Source organism: Lingula anatina, chromosome 6, assembly GCF_051362555.1.
Source record: "Lingula anatina isolate TDL-2025a chromosome 6, LinAna3.0, whole genome shotgun sequence".
Classification (NCBI taxonomy): Eukaryota; Metazoa; Brachiopoda; class Lingulata; order Lingulida; family Lingulidae; genus Lingula; species Lingula anatina.
Genome location: NC_141772.1, coordinates 2,474,617 through 2,495,477, shown reverse-complemented (window position 1 = coordinate 2,495,477; position 20,861 = coordinate 2,474,617). Strand labels below are relative to the sequence as shown.

Here is a 20,861-nt window from a genome sequence, read left to right as displayed (position 1 = left end):
CGGGATGATGTAGCCTGCAGTATTAGCGGTAAGCGTGCCAAGTTTTAGGCCGCTCCGATGCCCGGCAGTATTTTATTTCGATTATTCTGTTGGAACTGGATCAGGTTTGTTTCAGAAGCTTCTTCTATTTTATTGTCTCTATGGAGGTATATGGGGACTTTACGACATTCGGTTTGAAGGCTTTAACCACTTGTTATAGTTTATGTTTGCATTGTATTGGATTAATGTGGCAGTCCAAGGTTGTTGTAGGTGGTTTTCAAGTTTATGCACCCGGTTTTAATATCATTTAGCGATTTTACGACAATCGTTTACTATCCAATCAAGGTGACAGCCGAGCGTGCATGAATACGGTATCACCGCGTCACCATGTTCAATATGACCTTTAGTCCCCCATGTGAAACAGACGCAAAACGAAAGTTCAGACGAAGTCACCCTACTTATAGAATGGTAAAAATCAATCGGTACACAAATATGTTGAAACAATTGAAGAAAAATGAAACGAAACTCATTATTTCTCACCTTCATACAAAGAAGATCCCAATAAACAATCCTGTGACGGTTAAATCGAGGGAATTTCACCTGTGCCCTGCATCCTATCTCGACAGCGTCATTGCGTAACATGTTATCAGAATGGGCCACCCGCCAGTTTGAGCTGGTTTTTTTAGTGTGCAAAAGAAGCCATTCGTGTGTAAGACGTCATCAGTTAGTGAGTATGGAAGAAGATCGCTATCGATGTATAATTTTCACGCGGCATTTTAAAGTCGTCTGATAAAAATCGATCTCTGAAGTTTCAGCGTTGCGAACGTTATATTGGGACGCGGTGAAGAAAAATCGACCTTGCTGAGCAATAAATGTGAAATTCTTAAGAAAACTGATATTATCATGGACTTCGTGACACAAACTAACCGACATACTACTTTGGACGATTGAACAGTTTTAATACGGAAAGATAGGATTAGATGAAATTTTCATCGGGGTGGGACACCGCATGTATCGTAAGTTAAGCTAATTTTGTGATCATTTTTCAGTGACTTCAAATAAATTTTTATTTAAATAACAATTTGCACATTCTGTTTATTATATCTTCTTGCAGTAGATGTATTTCCTGCTTCAATAATCCATTCAAACCCTAAACAAACTGTTCTTAAATAGAGGTAGGGTCAAAATTCCACAAAAAAGGACGCCATTTTGAGGGTTATTTCGATATATTTTCTGCTTTTTCTATTTTTTTGCTTTTATAACAACATCCTCCTTGCTCATGCAGCTTCTTTGATTTGTTATTGAAACATACACAACGATGTCATGAGAATTTGGTTGGCTATCTAAATTTAAATAACATTCTTGTTATGGCCCCCCTGCAGTGCACCACTAGCAAAGAATGACTGATATATATATATATATAGTTTTCAAATCTGAATCAAGTCCCGGTGATCACAAACAGCAATTACTATTTAAGGAGAAGGAGAAATAAGTTTCCAAGTTATCTGAGGTTTATCACAGGTAAGAAATCTATCAAGGCTTATTTTAATGTTAATTATCAGGTTCACATACCCAAGGGGGTTGGGGGGGGGGGTTCAAATGAAACAGAAAAAAGTCTGCTCTGGGTAAAATTTGATCTAGGTATGTGAAAGTTTCATGGTGAAAGGTACACTTTTGCAGCTGCAGTCCATTACCTGTTATATCCCATAGTCATACTGTCAGTCAGATTCCGTCTTGTTCTTCTTATAATTAGTCTTCCATATAAGAAGTAAGCATAACTGTTTTTCAGACACAGACAAAATTTGTGGGGATTCAACTTTTACGCAACACAAGTTTTAACTCTTGAGAGGAAAAAGTTAACTTAAAAGATGCATATTAAGAAAGTAATTATGTTAAACAATGGCCACAAAACCTGACTAGAAATGCAATGGTATAGTATTTCATCTTTATCCTCCCCCCCCCCCCCCTCCCTTAAAAAATGCAAACAGTGCCTTGGTACCAATCACATGTTATGACTGCACTTCAGCTGAGGCAAAACAATGCATTTGGTTAACTTAGGTATATTGACTCAGTCACATGACGTTTATTTGCCATAGCTCTGTGTCTGTGGAAGCCATTTTTTCTACTGTCCCGCAAAAATATGCAGCAGTGCTTCTGGTGCTTGGTAACAGTCACATCAAACTTCATGTTGTGGTGATAAACACTTCAATTTATATTACATTGTTCTTCTGGAAAAGTTAACCTACGTCTAGGTAGGTAGAAAAAGAAAGTTAAGTGTCTGTATTAGTTTTGAAGGTACATCTTTTGTGACAAAATTTAAGAACAATTAAGGACTAATATACAAGTACAAGATATACTCTCTTATAAAAATGATCTATAGGATCTCCTATAGGACTTTATGAGGCTATATATATAGGAATCCTGCAGATTTCAGATGTTCAAGATTTGAAATATAAGAAGTAAATTACTATTTGTATTAAGGTTTGTCAATGTTTTGTAAGTAACAAACAATTTATAATTCTAGATATTTAAATGTCTTGATGAATGTGATATTTCATATTGTTATGATAATCTCTAACCTTATATATATACACGCTTCAGAAACTAGTGGATGGCTACATGCATCAATCAAATTCAATGCTTGTGTTCACAATATTATTGTCAGAAACAAAAAGTACAATGTCATTTTGAAACAAAAGATGAACAACACTGCAAAAATGTGTACAAACAAGTACTTCATAATTAAATGGGAGCATTTGTTCAGACAAGGTCTTATCACCATATTCTCATTTGATTTCTTTTTTCAACAGTAGATCATAACAGTTGCAGATTTTCAAATTACAACTGGAGCAAAACAATTACCTTTGAACGAATATTAATTTGATCTCTTGAGATTTATTTACTATAGGTGTGCCTTTGGAAGCCACTTTTCCCACCTGCAAAGAATGCACCAGAGCCTGGCCATGGACATGCGTGATAATAAACACAGTTTAGTTTATTACTTGGGAAGTTCAGTAAAGTCTAGGTAAGAATGATGAGGATTAATATATTTATTTTAAAAAGACATATTTTACTTATAATTAATTATTGATATACTAATCTAGACAGCATTTTATTAAAGATTTGTATCAGTTTTCTGTATGTGTCAAATGACAATCCTTTCAAAATTCTTCACTTCAGTTTCTATTTTATATATCTTGTTTTATATCTTGTTTCATTCTTGCATTTTTAGCTTGATTCATAAGCTTGGTTGGTATTTCAAGATTTTTTAAAAGCATTTTCAATATGGCCACAAACTTGTGAGAAAATCTAAGGCCCCATTCAGAATAGGGGACTAACTAGTCCGAGGGTCAAATATGGCAATCCAATACAAAACTTGCAGTCTAATGCGCTAATAGACACTGACAAGATATCCCATGGGGAAGTATTCAAGTGGGTCGGCCATATTTGACCCTCGGACTAGCTAGTCCACTATTCTGAATGGAGCCTTAATCTTCCATTCAAAAATTTGTGACCATGTTGAAAAATGTTTGATGTCTTGGCAATAGCAACCAAGCTATGTTTGATGTACTTCAAGAAGTAACCAGGTTAATTTTGCTTCTCTAGCCTTATACAACACATTTCTATAAAAGAAAATTTACAGAAAAGAACATTACGGGGTTAGATTTCTACTGGGCCAATGGGAGTCATTATTCTTATTTTATTTTTTAGCCATTCAAGTGTAAATATTGAAGAAAATTGTCAATAAGTAGCAATCAGTAATAGTAGTAGTGATCAAATGACTCCAAATCATCTTAATTATACTGAACAATGTAGCTTTTATAAAATTAGAATTATGTTATTAAAATATCACCATTATTTTTTCATTGCAGGTTAAAGGTGGACATACCCCAGTAGTGAAACATCATTATAGAAGAGAGAGAGCAAGAGATTAGAAAAGAAGATCATTTTGTCCACTACCATTGCTTGCTTTGGAAAAAAAATGAAAATTTTATTTACATCAAGGAAATCCCTCTACTTTGCAATATAAAGGGAACATAGACCAAAAAGAAAATTTCAATTTGTTAAAATTTGTGCCATCAATGCTCCGGAGACATGACAGGGAGGGTAGTAGCAGGGAAGGAGAGTCTGTCCATCCTCCTGACGTCTCCGGAGTCTGCAACACAAGACACTGTGAAGACATGGACAGAGCTTGATTTTAGCAATGCTAACATATTCAACCTACCCGAGTCCATTGACAGGTGCAGCAATGTTTGGAGGATATCAGTTAAACAAAACAAGCTATGTTCTTTACCGCAGTCCATATCCAACCTGCCACACCTCACAGTATTGGACCTTAATGCCAATGCCTTCACTATATTCCCCAGAGTAGTGTGTGGCATGGCTAACCTACAGGAGCTTAACCTGTATGACAACAAGTTTAATGATATACCAGAAGGGATTCAGGGAATGACAGCACTTAAAATATTCAATCTCGGTCATAACTCCTTCACCAAATTCCCAACAGCACTGCTTGAGATGGCTAACCTGGTCCACCTGATGTTACCTGAAAACAAGCTGTCTGACATACCAGTGGGGATCAGCAGAATGACAGAGCTTAGAGTGTTCTGGCTTCATAGCAATAGCTTTACTGCATTCCCTGCGGCACTATGTGGCATGACTTCCCTAGAAAAGCTGGTCCTTGTTAGCAACCAATTATCTGACCTACCAAAGGAGATCAGTAGTATGACAAGGCTTAAAATATTTGATATCTGTAGGAATCGCTTCGCTACATTCCCAAAAGCACTGTGCGGCATGACTAACCTAAAGTGGCTGTGCCTGAACCACAACCAGATATCTGACATACCAGCAGATATTTCTAGAATGCATGGACTTGAAACACTGCATCTGGACTCCAACAACATAACTCACCTGCCACCTGAGATGAAGGATATGAAAAGTTTGGCAAAAATTACAGTGGGCAGTAATCTTTTGATACAACCACCAGAACGTGTTGTTGACAGAGGAATTGATGCAATCAGAAGGTATTTTGAAGCCTTAACTGACACCGAGGCAATTTTGTCCAGTAGAATACAGGTCAACTTGCTTGGAGAAACAGAAGCTGGAAAAACTAGTCTCTCTCTTACATTGCAGACTGGAAGGCCAACACTCACAGAGGAAGCAGACAGAACAAGAGTGGTGGAACAAAGAACATGGCAGTTTGACCAAGATATTGGCTTCAATATCAATGACTTTGGTGGACATGGAGTCTACAAAATTGGCCATCCCATTTTCATTTCCAAACGGGGCTTAGCCCTCATCACATTTGCCCTATCAAAATATGATATAGAAAATAAGGCACATTATCAGCTCTACATTGGAAACTGGATTGACAAGGTACAAGCACAAATGCCAGGTATAAAGATGGCAATAGTGGGAACTCATATCGATCGTGATGAAACCTACAGTGCAAAATGTTCTATAATTAAAAAACAATTTGAAGACCACAGGCAGAGAAAACAGAAATGGTATGAGTCTCAAATAAAGAGCATTGAGAAGAAAATTCTGAACACAGATAGAATCCAAACATCTATCCTTCAAGCCTATGAAGACAAAAGGAGTGCACTGATGGCCTCACAACACCAAGTCATTGACATCCATGATGACATTTTCGCAGTGAGTTCCAAGTCCAAGGAGGGAATTGAAGAACTACAAAACTACCTTACTACTGTTGCAAGAGAGCGTGTTGTTGTTTTACCAGAAATGTGGGTTGATGCTGCCAAGAATCTTCGCATCAAGAAATATGAAGGCTCTGAAAATACACTAGACTGGGACATGACACAAGACATCATTCTACAGTCTGCCTCAGCATCCTGGAGAGACAAGAACTCTTCCAAAGAAGATCTTGATTTGGCAACATGTGACATTTTAAGTTTTCTTGCTCATCGTGGTGACATCATTTGGTTTGATTCAAGCCCTACTCTGAAGAAAGTTGTGTTTCACAAGCAAGAAGTTCTTGCAAATGTTCTCAAAGCAGTGCTGAATCACAATAGTGATGCTGTTCGGGCCAAACTCCAACAGTCCATGAGTATTTCAGAACCTAAAGCAAAGAAAATCCATGATGACATCTTCAGCAGAGGCATCATTTCCAGAGAAGCAATGGACTGCTTATGTGAGCCTTTCATATTATCAACCACTGAAGCTGCTGTCATGGTAGAACTAATGCAGAAACTGGAGCTTTGCTATCAAGTCCAGGAGGATCCATTGGTTCCATCCAGCATCTCATTCCACTTTCCATGGCTTCTAAAGCTGGAGAGACAGCCGGAGTTGGATGAAAAATGGCCCAGCAAAGTTCCCACAGGCACCACACAACTAACCCTACAGATCAATTTTCCATACAGATGTCCAGAGGGCATATACGAAAAATTGTCTGTTCGTCAGCACAAGTACCTTGGACATTTGAAGACCAAACGTATTGATTGGAAGGATGGGGTATTTGCAGACCTTCAAGGAAGCCAAATGCAGATTTCTAGACAGGAAAGGCATCAACAACTTGATGCTGATATCAGTGCTACAGACAGTATCATCACAATAGCTGTACGTGGATCAAGACCAAAACTTTCAGAGATGTGGTCAGTTCTCTGTCGTGCCCATGGTGACCTCATGGCCATCATCAAAGAGGACTGGCCTGGGGCATCCTATGACAAATTTTTGGTGTGTCCACACTGTGTCAGTCAGAATCCAGTACTCTTTCCATCAGAGGCTCAGAATGAACCTTTACCAACTGTCCAAGACCCAGATGTAGTGCCATCCACGGTAAGAAGATTGGGGGAGACAGCACCAACACTTTTTCCAGGAGAGATCCTAGATCTAACCCACCTGCCTGGTCGTGTTTCCAAACCAAGACATGTGCCATGTGTCAATACAGGTGTTTCCATTCTTGCAGACCTGGTCTACCCACCACACCTGGTCATGAGTTGGCGGGAAGGTAAGTCTTTCAGTACTGGTAAACCCCATGAAGGCCTATATATTTTAGATTTACCATAAGTTTCTACCCATAGCAAATAAAGTTTTATAAATAAATAGATGAGCCATTGCTTTATATTTCCTTTAATTTGTCCATTCATATCTAATAAAAATATAAAACAAATATTAAGAGATGTCAGTCAAACACAGAGCCCATCCACCCACCCAAATTGTCTATTTATCGGTTGTTCAAGGTTTTGGTGACAAATTTGTCAAAAAGGTCAAACAAGGATTACAGACTGCAGGACCTACAATAGCATAATAACACGTTGTCCTGGTACCTTAGTTTTTTATATGCATTTTTGAAATACAGTAAGTTTGTGAATCAGGCACCCACTGCTGCATAATTTTCAGGTGGATAAGGCCACACTTTTTTATTTTTATGGATGACATCCTCTGGGTACCCCAAAATCGGTGCGAGAGGGCGAAAAAAAAAAAAAACGGTCAAAAAAAAAAAAAATACTGCTTAAGTAAAGGAATGCTGTCAGTACACAGCTGGAAACACAAATTTTACCACAGAAACACGTATCAAACTAACAATATGTCTTTATCCATGCTCTCAAAATATTAAAGCATTGTGAATACTTCGTAGAAATGTAAAAAAAAGTCATGGATAGATATACTTTTTATTACAAAATCTATTAAGGTTATTTCATGCATTTTGTTGGTATAGCAATCAATAAAACAAATATCAAACAAACAGTGTGTCTTTATTCGTATTCTCAGAATATTAAAGCATTTTGAACACTTCACAGAAATGTTTAAAATAATGATGCAAAGATATGCTTAATACTACCAAATCTATTAAAGGTCATTTCGGACGATGCCATTTTGTCTACTTCGACTCACACGGCCAAACTGTCAGGTGGCCTGTCCGACCTTCAGCCCACCAAATACCTCGACGCCCTTGTCGACCCTTTTTTCGCTACAGAAAACCTGGTAGCCTATGTGCTGCTTTGTACAGAATGTCACTGAAATTTTTCGGGCGATAATCGCTGGCGGCCGCCAGCCTTTCGCACAATTGTAAAAAGGTGATATCTCCATGCCCAATATCAATGGCATACCAATCCAAAACGACGGCACCCGTTCTCTTTATGACTTTAATTGTCGTGTAATTTGAAAGTTATCCTAGAGATGAATTTGACGGCAAAGCGGCCACATTTCCACGTGGCGATAATACGCATGCGCAGAAAGCTCATTTCCTGGCAAATTCACTAATGACGTTTGCGCCAACCGACTTCGTTGGGGGCTGGGGGGGGGGGGGATTTTTTTTTTTTTTTTCGGAGAACGGGCGAAAATCGGTGCGCGCGCAGGATGTCATCCATAAAATTAAAAAAGTGTGGCCTAAGTGAGGAAAACTTATGTCCATAAAGTTAAAACAATTTGTATCACCTAGTATCAGTTTTGTGCAGTTATTACATTTCATTTACTGTTTCAGCTGTCCACAATAACAAAGATACATTGAAGCAATACATCACAGAACCTTGTCTCTTTGACATAATCAATGTCTTTATCCAAGAACGCATCTTTTCATACCGTGAATCTGAGGATATTAAGGAATCTCCTGAAAAAACTGCTGTTTTCTTGGACTTCCTGACTAAGACACCTGACAGGGCACATCAAATACTGTGTGAGTGGCTAGAGAAGCAAGGAAAAACTCATATTCTTGAGCTGATTCAGTAAGGCATATAAGGACATGTACAACTTCATTGAGAAAACAGAAAACTTTAAGAGAAATGAACACCACTTTTCCCATAGCCTGAATGACATTTGGAAATCAGTGATTGTAAGACATTAACATACAACATCTTTCAGGAAGGAGAAGCATGGACAAATCTGAACAATTAATAATTAAATTAGAAAGACAAAAGTTATTGCAGTGATTCAAGTTTGAGAAAAATTCATTATGGCATAAAAAATTCCAAACAGGAACATTTCTAGACAGCTGTGGGACTGTTTGACTTACTCAACATCATGGCATATCGACATGGCTTTTTACTCTACTATTTTCAAAGGAATTTAAAGTAGATTTTGAGGGGAAAAGTAACCAAATTTTGACAATTGGCATAGAAAATTCAAACACATTTATGTTTGTTGTTCACAATCCAGTATTTCATGTTTTTTTACCCTTAACTGATAAAAAGGAGCATATTATTTTATGCACAAAACTGCAATAATAAATATTTTTATGTTATAATGACTTATAAATGAAAACACTGTCCATCATTATTAACTTTTTTTATATTATTATTTGGTTATTCACCAGTCACATTGATTAGAGTGTGTCTGGAAGACTAGGGTACCAATAAATCATTTACGTAATATTATTTTATTCACATTTTTAAACACAGATCAAATGCTGAGTTTATTTCAGCACTGTTATTAAACAGTAAAAAATTTAATCGAATCATCATGGTTTGTTTATTATTCCTCCAACCAAAATAGAAGAATCGCTCACTAAATTTCATGATAGGAATTTGCATCTTTCAAGTTTTCCCAGCCAGCAAGTATAGATCAGTTGATTCTGGCATAAACTGCCCTACAGTAAATCAGTGGAAATGGTCTTTCCTGATATAAAACAGTCAAAACTGTTACAGTCAATAATTAAATGAAATATATTAAAATCATAAAAAAAAAAAGATTCTCAATAATTACATCAACTTGGGTCATATATAAGATGACAAAATCGAGACTTCTTGTTAAAATCCAGAAGTGTTTCAACATACGTCAGTTTCAAATCAGTTCTCTCCTCAGTTACAAGCTTTTGGATGATGTCTGGATGACTGGTATCTACCTCTAACCAAACAGACCTGAAAATTAATATTAATTCATGTAGTTGAGGGCAAATAACAAAGTTAATGTTCAGTTTATGTGGTATATTCCATAGTACTATATATAAGCAAGGAAATGTAAAAGGCTACATAAATATGATCCAAGTGGTTTTCAACAATATTGAATGATTTAATGATGACCACTCACAACTTTTTAGTTTAAGCAATTTACAGTCTATAATTTAATGACCACATACCTAACTGCATCCCAGTGTTTTAATGTAATTACACCACAGGAGATTTTAGTCTCTTTTACAAGTTTGCTCCCAATCAAATTCAATCCTGTTAATTTGTCTATCTCCCAAAACATGGTTATAAAGATAAGTATAAAGCATGATGTGAGGGCCTAATATAGAACCAAGAATGTTATTTGTTCTGTAAACCATGTGACTACAAACCCTTTCTCCTTTAGGACAGAAGATGCAGAATTAAGGACAATTCTGATAACATCCATTCCATCTTCTCCTCCATCTAACGCTTTGGGGTCTTCATATCTGAAACACAAGACAGCAGAAATGAATTAACTGAAATTCAAATACAAAGAGAACGAAAAATAAAACTATTTATATTAATTTCCAAGCCACAACTTTCTTTTTTTTTTTTTTTTTGTGCCAGTGATTAGAAGCTCTAAGTTTACTGCTTGGTTCCTAAATATTCAATGTTTACTACAATCTTGTTTAATAAAATGTCAGTTTCTAAGAAAAATTAAAACGCACTGCACCGAAAATAATCACAAGTATAAATTGGTAAATAACTAATAGTAATGATAATAATAACCATATCAAGAAATATAATAATAATCACAAACTATTAAATCTGGAATGTTAGTTAAATAAGAAAAAATGTTACAATAACAAAAGCATACATAAATACATATCAGAAAAAACTGCAAAACTTTCCATAAAAATTAAAATTTCCAACTCCAAATACCTCACAACTTCCTCCTGTAAATTCTCTATATCTTTCCTAGGAACGTAAGGTGGATTGCTTACAAGAACATCATACTTTTCACAAAAAAGTTTATGCTGGGATTCCAAGAGTTCATCAGTTAATTCCAGGTGATGCACCTGTAGTCTGTCCTCCAAGTGATTAATTCTGGCATTTAGCTCGGTCAGTTCACACGCAGCAATACTCTGGTCTATAGCAACTGCTTTGGCCTGAAAGAAAAATGCACAAATATTTATTCTATTTGACACTAAATATTTTAAAAAGTTCTCTGGTCACAATGTGACCAAGGTAGTCTTGTCTTGATTACAGTACAAGTGCTGCAATCTGGTGACTAAACACACATATTAATGTGATTGAGAAAACTCAAAATCCTGAGTAATGCAATATTGATTTTTCACAAATCAAAATAATCTTTTTTCTACAAACTGTATTTTCAGCATTGAAATGTATATGCTATGATATTCTATGCTAGGGACAGCCTTGTGTCTTTTTCTACATATTACTTTTATTTCACCTCCTTAATTTTATGTAAAATGGCCAGTGATATAGCACCACTACCGCAACCAATCTCCAATATGGAAGGCGATCTGTTCCCACTGCTTGCTAGATCCTTGCAAACAAAGTTCACCATGTGCTGAAATTAAAATAAAAAATTTTAAATGAAAAAAATTAATTAATCAAAAGTTTAAATTCCACATAAAATCTGTGTGAATTTTATAATACACTAGAAACCAGACCTGGTTACCTTTTATATTATACCTTCCTCATGAGAAGTACAGGGCACTTTAAACTTGCCACAATTTCTTTTTCTACACAATTTTTTATTCGTTGATTTTTGTACTTATAACCAAATAGCAGACCATATTGTGAAAGTAACGAAACATGTTTTATTGAGAATATGTATGAATATTTACATTTCCACATGACCCTCAAATTCAAGTCAACCCCAACTTGCAAACCTCTGTTTCTGGTCTTGGGATCAGAACTGGTGGTTCCATCTTCAGTACAAGTTCACAGAAATCCCATTCTCCTATCAGGTACTGCACTGGTACCTTCTCAAGGCGTTGTCGGCACATTCTGTCAATGTTTTCAAACTGCTCCTTGTTGACCAATGTTGATTCCTTGTCCAAATTCCATAAAGTTTTCTTACCTAATGCATGGGCTATGATATAATTTGTTGAAGCTTCTGGTTCACTTATTCCACAATTAGTGAATTTAGAGTTCCAAAACGAAAACAGTGTATTTACTTTCATTCCTGGTATGTAATGAATGTTGTCAATGGATTTTTCAAGTGTGCAATTATTTCTTTTTATAGTCAAAGAACATGTCGTTTCCTTTTTCTTAAATGAGTAAAATAATGGGTATTGTTTTTTATATGGTGACACATAACTCGCTGCCCAAATTGTGCTTGCAGCATACAAACCACAGGCTGAATGCAGGTGTACACATCTTGTGGCAAAATTCATTTCTTTCACTTTTATTGTTTCTAGGGCTCACTTTCTTTTATAAATTCCTCCTACCATCTCCATGGCCTGAAATAAGTTTATGGTGAAAATAAACCAAAAAGACCAATAAATCAAATCAAAAGGATATAATACAGCTCTGGTATAACAGAGATACTTAGAGAATCAGAATCAGAAGTTTATTGACAATCGCCCTACATCCGGACATGATCAAATTACATATCTCTCTCTCTCTCTCTCTCTCATCACTGATGATCGAGCCATAGCCCTTCAGCTAGAGTTATTTTACAGTGAGAAAAGAGGTACAGGGTGATATAAAGAATAAAAATGAAGTGTGCATTACGTTTAATATACCTCATGTAACGTATATCTCATATGCATAGTTTACCTTCTACAAATTAATCATTACCTTTAACTTGCATCCTCATAACACAAAACAAAAGTAAGTACAGAGTAGTAAGTCCAATTTCACGTGTGGCGCATGCGCATTTCATACTTCCGTCAATCCGCCGGTGGAATGAAAACAAGTGTCCTCCAATTTTTTACCGGTAAGTATGTAATATAAATGGGTGTTGCCTGTGATTATCTCATCGTATGAAAATGGATTTTGATTTTCTAGTGAAGGGTTAAACGAGCAAACTGACAGAGTTAGACAAATGAAGATGTAATATTTCCACTGCTGTTGTGAGTGCCAGCTGATTTTTTCACAATCACAGAGCTTGTATCAATTTATGTAACTTGTAAGAGGTTTAACACAAGGATTTAATTCATGTGTAATAAACTCAGTTCATAATTTAAAGCTTTTAATGTTAATGGATTTACATCCCTGGGGGAGGGGGGGGGGGTAAAGTGTTGGGAATTGGCCATCCCATGTTAAACAATATGAGAAACACTGGCAGTGTCAGTCACACTGTCACCCTGAGTGTCAAGGGTCACCATGGAAACACCTTTATACGGAGATACTGTGTCACTCTCAGCATGGCTGCTACTAGAACCATGCAGAGAATAGAGATCTAAGACTTTCCAGGGACCTCTGTTGGGTACTGTAAGCAACTCGGCTTTTTTAAATACATCACAAAGGACACATTTTTGTTTTGTAGTGCATTTTTGGGAGAGTGTAAAAGTCACCTGCCAGACCAGGGATCGAACCCGGGACCTCTCGCTAACAGGGCAAGTGCTCTACCTCCTGAGTTATCCGGCCGGTTCTACCTTGCGTCTGGCACTACAGTTTTCACAAATTTAAATTATTTAATCAAAATTATAATCCAGTTTGCTCCTTGGGGGATTGCACATAAGGCTTGTACCACTGCTGTCCACTGTCCTACTTGTCCATACAAATTATCATTAAGTCTGCAGTGTTTGTTTCATACCGGAGTTTAATAAAGGGTTTGTTTAGACTGTTATTAAGATTGTAGAGACACTGAGATATTGGTACTTGTTACTGACACATGATTATATGCGAGTTTTTGCATGATCTTTAGCTGTCTGCAATCAGCTTGACTGAATGACACGCCTCTTTCTTTTAAACTGGTTATTATTATATGAGCACATTAACAGAAGAAAATAACCAGAAAAAATATCCAGTGATGAATTTTGTCAACTTATTTTTTCATTACCACACTGTCATTATTCGTGAGATTTTTTTTTTACATAAGTACAAGTTAAGTCACATGACTATAGATATTTCTGTATGCTAATCAGATTCTGAATAGTGACCGAACATAATAATTGTAGCATTTACTCACCATATGCTATGAAGCATTCTCACTTGATGCAATTTTATATCGAGACTGAAACCATTACGTATAGGTAATTCCCAGGTATTCATGACAACGTAATGGATATATGTGTGACAGGGAGAATAATTGCACAGTATTGATTTCCAGTTCAAGCACTGGTCTTGGTGAAAGAGAAATCATGACTTCATAACAATCAAGAAAAAGTGACATCAATGCAATTATTAAGAAAGTAATTTTGATTTAGATTTGCTTACCAGTATCCCAGTTAATGAAGGAAAACTAATAAAGGCACAGTTCAGATTGAAGTGAAAGGGTTTACTACTATAAGCTTGGTGTCCGTTTTGTACAGCAGAACATTTTTCCACAGTGGAAATTTTACATTTTGTGGGCTTGCCTCAGAAGTCCAAGTCTCATTTTCGAAAAATAAGACTAACAGATGTGGCAATCACAGTATATCATAAAATTTAACCCACTTGTCTTGAATTTTTTCAGGAAGATGAAGTGCATTTGAAATATCATCTCTCGGAAACGAGACATTTCTGGCTCGCAGAGATCTAGTGAGCGATTCCAGTAGCACAAGTCAACTTGGCACCAGTGTACTTACACAGAACAATGCAATATGATTCACAGCAGGTAGAAGTGGAAGAAATCAATTGGGTTCTGTCTGCATTTTACAGCAGCTCATGATCAGGTATAGTTCATGATCCCGGGTGATAATTGATATTGAAGAACAGAAGCAAGACAGGGCATGTGTTTGTAGATACGGTCCACATTTGACAGGTGAATTAAGCCGGAAGTTGCTTCAATCAGTGGATATTTTCCTACTCTTGTTGAGCATTATTCTTTCTTTTCTGTTTGAGAATAGACAAAAAAGGAGGTAGCCAAGTGGACCTGTATCTCAGGCTAATAATTTGTCCATGTGTTTCTGACTCAGAAAATCTTCAAATGCTCCTCCCCCCCCCCATCCTCCCCCACCCCCACCCCACTTAAGTATTTCACATCAGATCTTCTTTTGAAAATAGAAACAACTCTCTTCTGTCAGCTACAGGATCTGGAAACTCATCCGCATTTAAAAAAGCAGGGTTGATTTGTCTCTTAATTTAAGCAGGTATCCCACCTTAGTTATGAGAGTCTGAACAGTGACAAATTGAAAGGCAGTGCTCTTAATTTAAAAATAGCATTGATGTACAAGAATCCAGCTCGTCAATTATACTTGTGCTTCAAAGTCACGAAACAATTAGTGCGGACATAGCCTGAATAATATACTAGTAGGAAAGTAAATATATTCTAAAAATAAGATAGGCTTTGTGTTTCAAGTCATCATTATTGAAAGAAGATCATGATATTATATTTAAATTGGAGACATATTCTCAGGAGCCACACAGGAAAGAAAATGTTTCATAACTGAATATTATCAGTGACAGAAAGGAACTCGGAAACATATCTATTAGAGCCTTTGGCAGTTATATTCTGCATAGAATACATCCTGTTTGATGAAGAGAAACCCCAAGTCGTTTCAACATTAAGACTCACACATGGGCATTTTTTACTTGTAGACAAGTTTTCAGCAAAGGAATTTCACATTAATCTGAAATATCGTCACCAGTTATATTTCCATCCTTGGAGGCATTTTTGAACATACCTATTTTTATTAGTCTTGGAGCTGAAGAAGCCCAGGCGTTACTTGTCAGTTCTGTGCTGTGTTATTGTGCTATTAGATAATTTCACAGAAACACAAAAAAATTCAGACTGTCTAACCAAGATTGAGGCAAGAGTTACTCAGTATGCATGGATTCTCCAAGTGATGTATCACTTTTAATGGAATAGGATTTATTTTGTATTACTGGCCTACTGTAATTTACTTGCAGTTTCTTTTTACCAAATGAAAGCAAAACTGGCAATTTGTTGAATGGTGTACATTACAACCTTTTAAACACAAATCTTCTAATTGACTGCCTGTAACAATACCAGTTTAACCTTCACAGTGATTCACTTTTCATTTGATAGTGGGTGATCAGTTATTATTGATACGTCATGTATCAGGATCATGTTGCTTTCCATAAAGGAAACAGTGACTGGTTGAGAAGATATTAAATACATGATGACATTTACGATATGAACTGAAAAAAACAGGAGAAACAAGCGTTACATGTTTGGATCATAATAGTAAGATTTTGTATTTACAGGTTTTATAAACGGTGTTAACAAAGCTTGCCACAATGAATTTTAGCACAACTGTAATGGCAGGCACAACAGCTGCACGCTCCAATGTTGTTATAGGATACGGTAGTGCCAACGACACAAGTAGCACGGGGCTTCATGTTATCCAGGTCGCCCTGCAGCCATCTTCAACCACAACATTGGCAATGACAACAACATCGACAACGACAGCAACAGTATCATCTGGGGCACATGTCAGCAGTGCATTGGCCTATGTGTTGATACCTTTGGCGACACTGTTCATCATTGGATTGGCAGTATTTTTGGTGAGATAAAAAACTACATAATTTACCATTTTACAAAAATATGATTTTAAATAATTAATTAGTAAGGCCAGATTTTCAATCTCTTGCACATTTAAGGCAAAGGAAATGAAGGAAACTAAACCATACCAGGTATTTTTGAATGAATAACTTGACAGTCAAATCATTTGAGTTTGATAGTCAAATTTATATATATTTACCAGTATCTGCCAGGTGTATATAGGTATGAATAATATTATGTTTAGACAATTCATGAGATAAGTCAGTTAATTGAATAGGAAATGTGATTTTTTTTCAATTTTTTCATCCTTTTTTTCAATGCCACATAGACCTTTTAATAACACAATGGTTTTTTTCTCACTTCAGATTATATTCATAGTAAGACGTAAAAGGTAAGGGTGACTATAAATCAATATTTTCCTGCAGTAACATGCAGCCTTCGTCTCCTGAATTCCCATTAGTATCTAGTTAATAGGTTTGATAATGAAAATGTCAACTAAAAGAGGGAAGATAAAGGGGAAGATTACCCCCACACCTCCACCGCTGCGCTCTTGCACCTGCTGTTTAAGCTATTTCCCTTTAAAGAGAAAAAATGTTGATATGAGACACACAGGTGAAAGTGCTCCAATTTTTAATTATTTTTATTTTATTTTATTTTATTTTATTATTATTATTTTATTTATTTATTATTTTTTTTTTTAATTTAATTTGTTTTTTGAGGGGTCATGAAGGAACAAAAAATACCTTGTTTAATTGGAACAAGTTGCACTAAACTCAAAAACAGATTTTTTCTTCTTCTTAAGAGGTGTACTTATCTCTCTGAGTGATCACGTTATCAATTTCAGAATTGACAAGTTACGCCATGCCATGATGCCGGTGTATAGCTACGATCCCGAGGAGGAAGGTGGAGACTGGGAGTCGGAACTCTTAGAAGATGATAGAGAGGCTCAAAGGTCACTTAATGTAAAGGTATGGGTTAGTTGGCTAAAATAGAGGCTCAGAGATCGCTTTATGTAAAGGTATGGGTTAGTTGGCTATAAGAGAGTCTCAGAGGCCTCTTAATGTAAAGGTATGGGTTAGTTGGCTAAAAGAGAGTCTCAGAGGTCTCTTAATGTAAAGGTATGGGTTAGTTGGCTAAAATAGAGGCTCAGAGGCCGCTTAATGTAAAGGTATGGGTTAGTTGGCTAAATTTCCACTTAATCCAGTGGATCCTACAATAATTACCTCTGCTAAAAAATGTTATGTTTTCATTCTTGTTTTCTTTGTCAGTTTGTTCGTTTGTGGACAACCAAAAGGTTCTAAAATTAAAGATCCTTAAAATTTTAGATGGAATTTACAGGATAAGCATTTATTTAAGAGGGAAAGAAGTGATAACAATTTCAACTGAAACCCATTCTCTTAATTTTTTTTTTTTAACTTGATTTGATTCACATTTTTTCTTGGTGGAGGTGTGCACTCATGGAGTTCCCTGTATATTTATCACAATTAAGATAGTGATCATTTTTCTTTAAGGATATATTATTATTATTTATTTATTTATTTATTTATGTTCCAGCATACCAGTCCAGGCAGTCCAGAACTGAAGTTTCATCCTGACCATCTGCAACTTTAACCACAATCAGCACACATTCCAGCAATATTGTGACAAAAATGACCCACAACTAGCCGGGATAAAAATAATGATTGAAATTTTAAGATTGTTGTGAAAACAAACTACTAATGAAACTCGATGTGTGTCATCTTTGCAATCCAAGTGTAATCAGTTGTATCCATAACCAGTCATAGACCCCATTCCCAGAGATTAGATCGATCCAACTAAATCGTCCTAACTCCCTGGGGGTTCACGCTAAATAGCTGTCAGCTGAGCGGACGCGAAAGTTAATTACCCTCTTACAGCTTGTAGTAGGCGGGACGGACATTTAAGCCAGATTATCTGACAGTAATCTAGTGAGACTCCCCACGGGGATAGATTGATCTAAAATCTATGGGAATGCACCCATAGTCTATTTTATCATTGACCAAGCAAATGGTCATGTTTGTCTGATTCTAGAGACTAGCAAACTCATTGGGGCCCAAGTGAATGAAAATATGACAAAGACTCCCAGCGGTGCTACACTAATCAGAGAAGAGAATTTTTCCAAGTCATTGAGGGAAGTTTTATGGTCTCAGTGGCACAAGAGTATCATCAGCAGTATCCATATGGTGATATTTGGGAAAGATGGGAAAACTTTGAAAATTTCCTGGGTTTCCTGGATGTATTTAGTTCTGTGATTGCTGTCTTGGTGGTGTTGGTTACCAATCCACGATGTATAATATCTGAGGATTTGGATCACAGATTCAATGTAAGGACTAGTTGTATGATTAAGATGGAAGGGTCAGTGCATATTTAAATATATTACTGTCCGTAAGGGTCAAGTTGAGAATTCCCCTTACCACAAAACGCCAAAGTGATATTAGGATTGGAACAATGAACTTCAATAACTATTTTGAATAATTATGTTTGATTTTTGTAAAAAATATATTTTGAGTAAGTGTAATATATCTATCTACATGTTTAGATGTATGCTACTTCTTGAAAATGTTGCTGAATTGATTTACATATTGATGTTTATCCTTTTTTGTTTTAGAAATTCATGTCCTTTAAAGTAAGCTATTTTAAGTATTTCTATCAAATATGTACTACATGTATCTGCCTTGTTTGCAGTTTTCTTTTACATTCCTTTGAAGATTTAATTTATCTATCCCTTAGTCTTTTATTTTTATTTTCCACCAAAAAAAATTTTACTGTATTAATGACTTTTTTAGTATGATTTAAAAATGGAATTTTCCATTGTATCTTATACATATATTCAAGTCACAAACCTCTTTGGTTTCTTTTTAGCTATTTTTAAGACATTTTCATTTATGTTTGTTATAAGATCTCAATATACAAGAATCTCTTAACTCTAGCTACAGAGAACAGTCCTAGTCGCATGTTACTGGAAAACAAATTTAAAGGGCCACTCATGGGATTTTCCTACAAATTATTGCTAGACCAGTCATTGCACTTGCATTTGATGTTGTATAAAGCGGAATCTCATCCTTTTATTAAGTCAAAAATCTATTTTTATTTCAATTTGTTTTGATAAAAGTAGCAGTTCCTCTGCCATATTTTGTTAGAATTGTTTTCAGTGCAGTTTGGACAAATTAAGACAGCAAGTCTTAGAGCCAAATATTATGTGAAGATTCTCAAAAACAGGAAATCGTTTATTATTTTCTTGTCTAAAACAAAGAATTTATTATGATAAGATTTATTAAGATCATTTCACATTTGTATTCATGAAGAATTTAAGGATTTCAAAGGAAAGTGGTAAATGAGAGTTAAGAAAGTGTTCTTTTGCTTCACTTCAATCCCTTTTCACCTAAAAATAAATATTTTCAGAGGAAGCAAGTGGGTGAGGTGAAGGGACATGTGATACTGGGGTCAGCCTGCTGTGTGATGTGGTAAAACTCTTTTATGAATATAAAATCAAATCACTTTCTTGCTTGCATTTTCATAATTTTATCTGATTATGAACTGTTTTTCCGGGATTTGATTAATCTTTGTCCTGTAGTAATGGTGTGCCTTTCAAGGGTGGATTGGATATATATATCAAAAATACGAGGAACTACAATAGATCACGTGCCATCTGTTTTAGGATAGGTAAAATACTAGTATACGTTTATGACTCGGATCATTAAAAACCATCAATTTTTGGTGTAATTTTGGAGTCAATAAAAATTTAATTTTTATGTAGCCTTTTGGTGCTTTTACTGTATAGATTAGTACTATTAGGTAGTCCGTTTTTCAATTTATTACTTTAAAAAATACAGTATCTGTAAACTTCACAGTTTTCCCTTTTGAAATGATTGAGTCATCACCATAGCCTAAAAAAGGAAAAGTGATATGTTTTTACATTGTTTTCCACAGTCAAAGGCTGTGAATTGTGATATAATACTGGATATAATACAGGTGATTTTTGGCCAGAAACCAATTACACCCATATTGATGTTTGGGAGATAAAATGATTCTCAGCTGTTGTTGTGCAGACAACAAATAATCCGCTTTGAACTCAAAACTTAAAAAATCTTGAAACCATAGTTGTACATTGTGCTTCTGTTATCATGAATTAGGATGGAATCTTTTAATTTTATCAATCATTCCTAAAAGTTATACATGAGTTGTACTGGTCCTTTGTGGAAGGAGCAAAATTGTTTTACTTTGTTGTATGCATTTTTGTGAAGTCTAAACGTAAATTGAAATAAAGCGATGTACTCGAATTTAGTTGTTTGTATCATTTTTTTTTTTTTTGCTGGTGTTTTAGACAGGAATATGCAATTATTTAATTAAGTGTTTTGTTCTTCAGTTTAAAATCATGTTCTGGCCTCTTTTAA

The 20,861-nt window shown here is 35.7% G+C and overlaps 3 protein-coding genes across 6 annotated transcripts; 2 read left to right on the top strand and 1 right to left on the bottom strand.

The window, feature by feature from the left end:
• The first annotated feature begins 1,969 nt into the window (after positions 1-1,969).
• Positions 1,970-9,151, top strand: LOC106169788 (malignant fibrous histiocytoma-amplified sequence 1 homolog). Its single transcript, XM_087014982.1, has 4 exons — positions 1,970-2,231; positions 2,888-3,004; positions 3,852-6,946; positions 8,423-9,151. Exons 3-4 carry the CDS (start codon positions 4,075-4,077, stop codon positions 8,665-8,667), a joined length of 3,117 nt encoding a protein of 1,038 aa, XP_086871108.1. The 5' UTR covers positions 1,970-2,231; positions 2,888-3,004; positions 3,852-4,074; the 3' UTR covers positions 8,668-9,151.
• Positions 9,152-9,294: 143 nt separating this feature from the next.
• Positions 9,295-12,801, bottom strand: LOC106169814 (MTRF1L release factor glutamine methyltransferase). Of its 3 annotated transcripts, none has more exons than XM_087014985.1 (6): positions 12,636-12,801; positions 11,723-12,295; positions 11,278-11,397; positions 10,746-10,972; positions 10,214-10,309; positions 9,295-9,794 (listed from the first exon to the last, which is right to left on the bottom strand). In XM_087014985.1, exons 2-6 carry the CDS (start codon positions 12,227-12,229, stop codon positions 9,641-9,643), a joined length of 1,104 nt encoding a protein of 367 aa, XP_086871111.1. In that variant the 5' UTR covers positions 12,230-12,295; positions 12,636-12,801; the 3' UTR covers positions 9,295-9,640. The 3 variants fall into 3 exon arrangements, with proteins under 3 accessions (XP_086871111.1, XP_086871113.1, XP_086871114.1); XM_087014987.1 differs by lacking the exon at positions 12,636-12,801 and adding an exon at positions 12,615-12,635; XM_087014988.1 differs by lacking the exons at positions 11,723-12,295; positions 12,636-12,801 and adding an exon at positions 11,678-11,698.
• On the top strand, positions 12,689-20,747 carry LOC106169171 (uncharacterized protein C3orf18). Of its 2 annotated transcripts, none has more exons than XM_087014990.1 (6): positions 12,689-12,774; positions 14,458-14,656; positions 16,196-16,451; positions 16,815-16,840; positions 17,294-17,417; positions 18,004-20,747. In XM_087014990.1, exons 2-6 carry the CDS (start codon positions 14,649-14,651, stop codon positions 18,058-18,060), a joined length of 471 nt encoding a protein of 156 aa, XP_086871116.1. In that variant the 5' UTR covers positions 12,689-12,774; positions 14,458-14,648; the 3' UTR covers positions 18,061-20,747. The 2 variants fall into 2 exon arrangements, with proteins under 2 accessions (XP_086871116.1, XP_086871115.1); XM_087014989.1 differs by having other exon boundaries at positions 16,152-16,451.
• Positions 20,748-20,861: the final 114 nt, after the last annotated feature.

What these genes read in the sequence shown, in the direction of transcription:
- LOC106169171 (XM_087014989.1), top strand. Translation starts at nt 16,185, where the DNA reads ATGAATTTTAGCACAACTGTAATGGCAGGCACAACAGCTGCACGCTCC. An exon ending in TTGGATTGGCAGTATTTTTG is followed by an intron (nt 16,452 to 16,814) that starts GTGAGATAAAAA and finishes TTCTCACTTCAG; the next exon opens with ATTATATTCATAGTAAGACG. An exon ending in TTCATAGTAAGACGTAAAAG is followed by an intron (nt 16,841 to 17,293) that starts GTAAGGGTGACT and finishes TATCAATTTCAG; the next exon opens with AATTGACAAGTTACGCCATG.
- LOC106169814 (XM_087014985.1), bottom strand. Translation starts at nt 12,229, where the DNA reads ATGAATTTTGCCACAAGATGTGTACACCTGCATTCAGCCTGTGGTTTG. An exon ending in TTACAGGAGGAAGTTGTGAG is followed by an intron (nt 10,310 to 10,745) that starts GTATTTGGAGTT and finishes CTTGTGTTTCAG; the next exon opens with ATATGAAGACCCCAAAGCGT. An exon ending in TCTGTCCTAAAGGAGAAAGG is followed by an intron (nt 9,795 to 10,213) that starts GTTTGTAGTCAC and finishes ATTAATTTTCAG; the next exon opens with GTCTGTTTGGTTAGAGGTAG.
- LOC106169788 (XM_087014982.1), top strand. Translation starts at nt 4,075, where the DNA reads ATGACAGGGAGGGTAGTAGCAGGGAAGGAGAGTCTGTCCATCCTCCTG. An exon ending in GGTCATGAGTTGGCGGGAAG is followed by an intron (nt 6,947 to 8,422) that starts GTAAGTCTTTCA and finishes TTACTGTTTCAG; the next exon opens with CTGTCCACAATAACAAAGAT.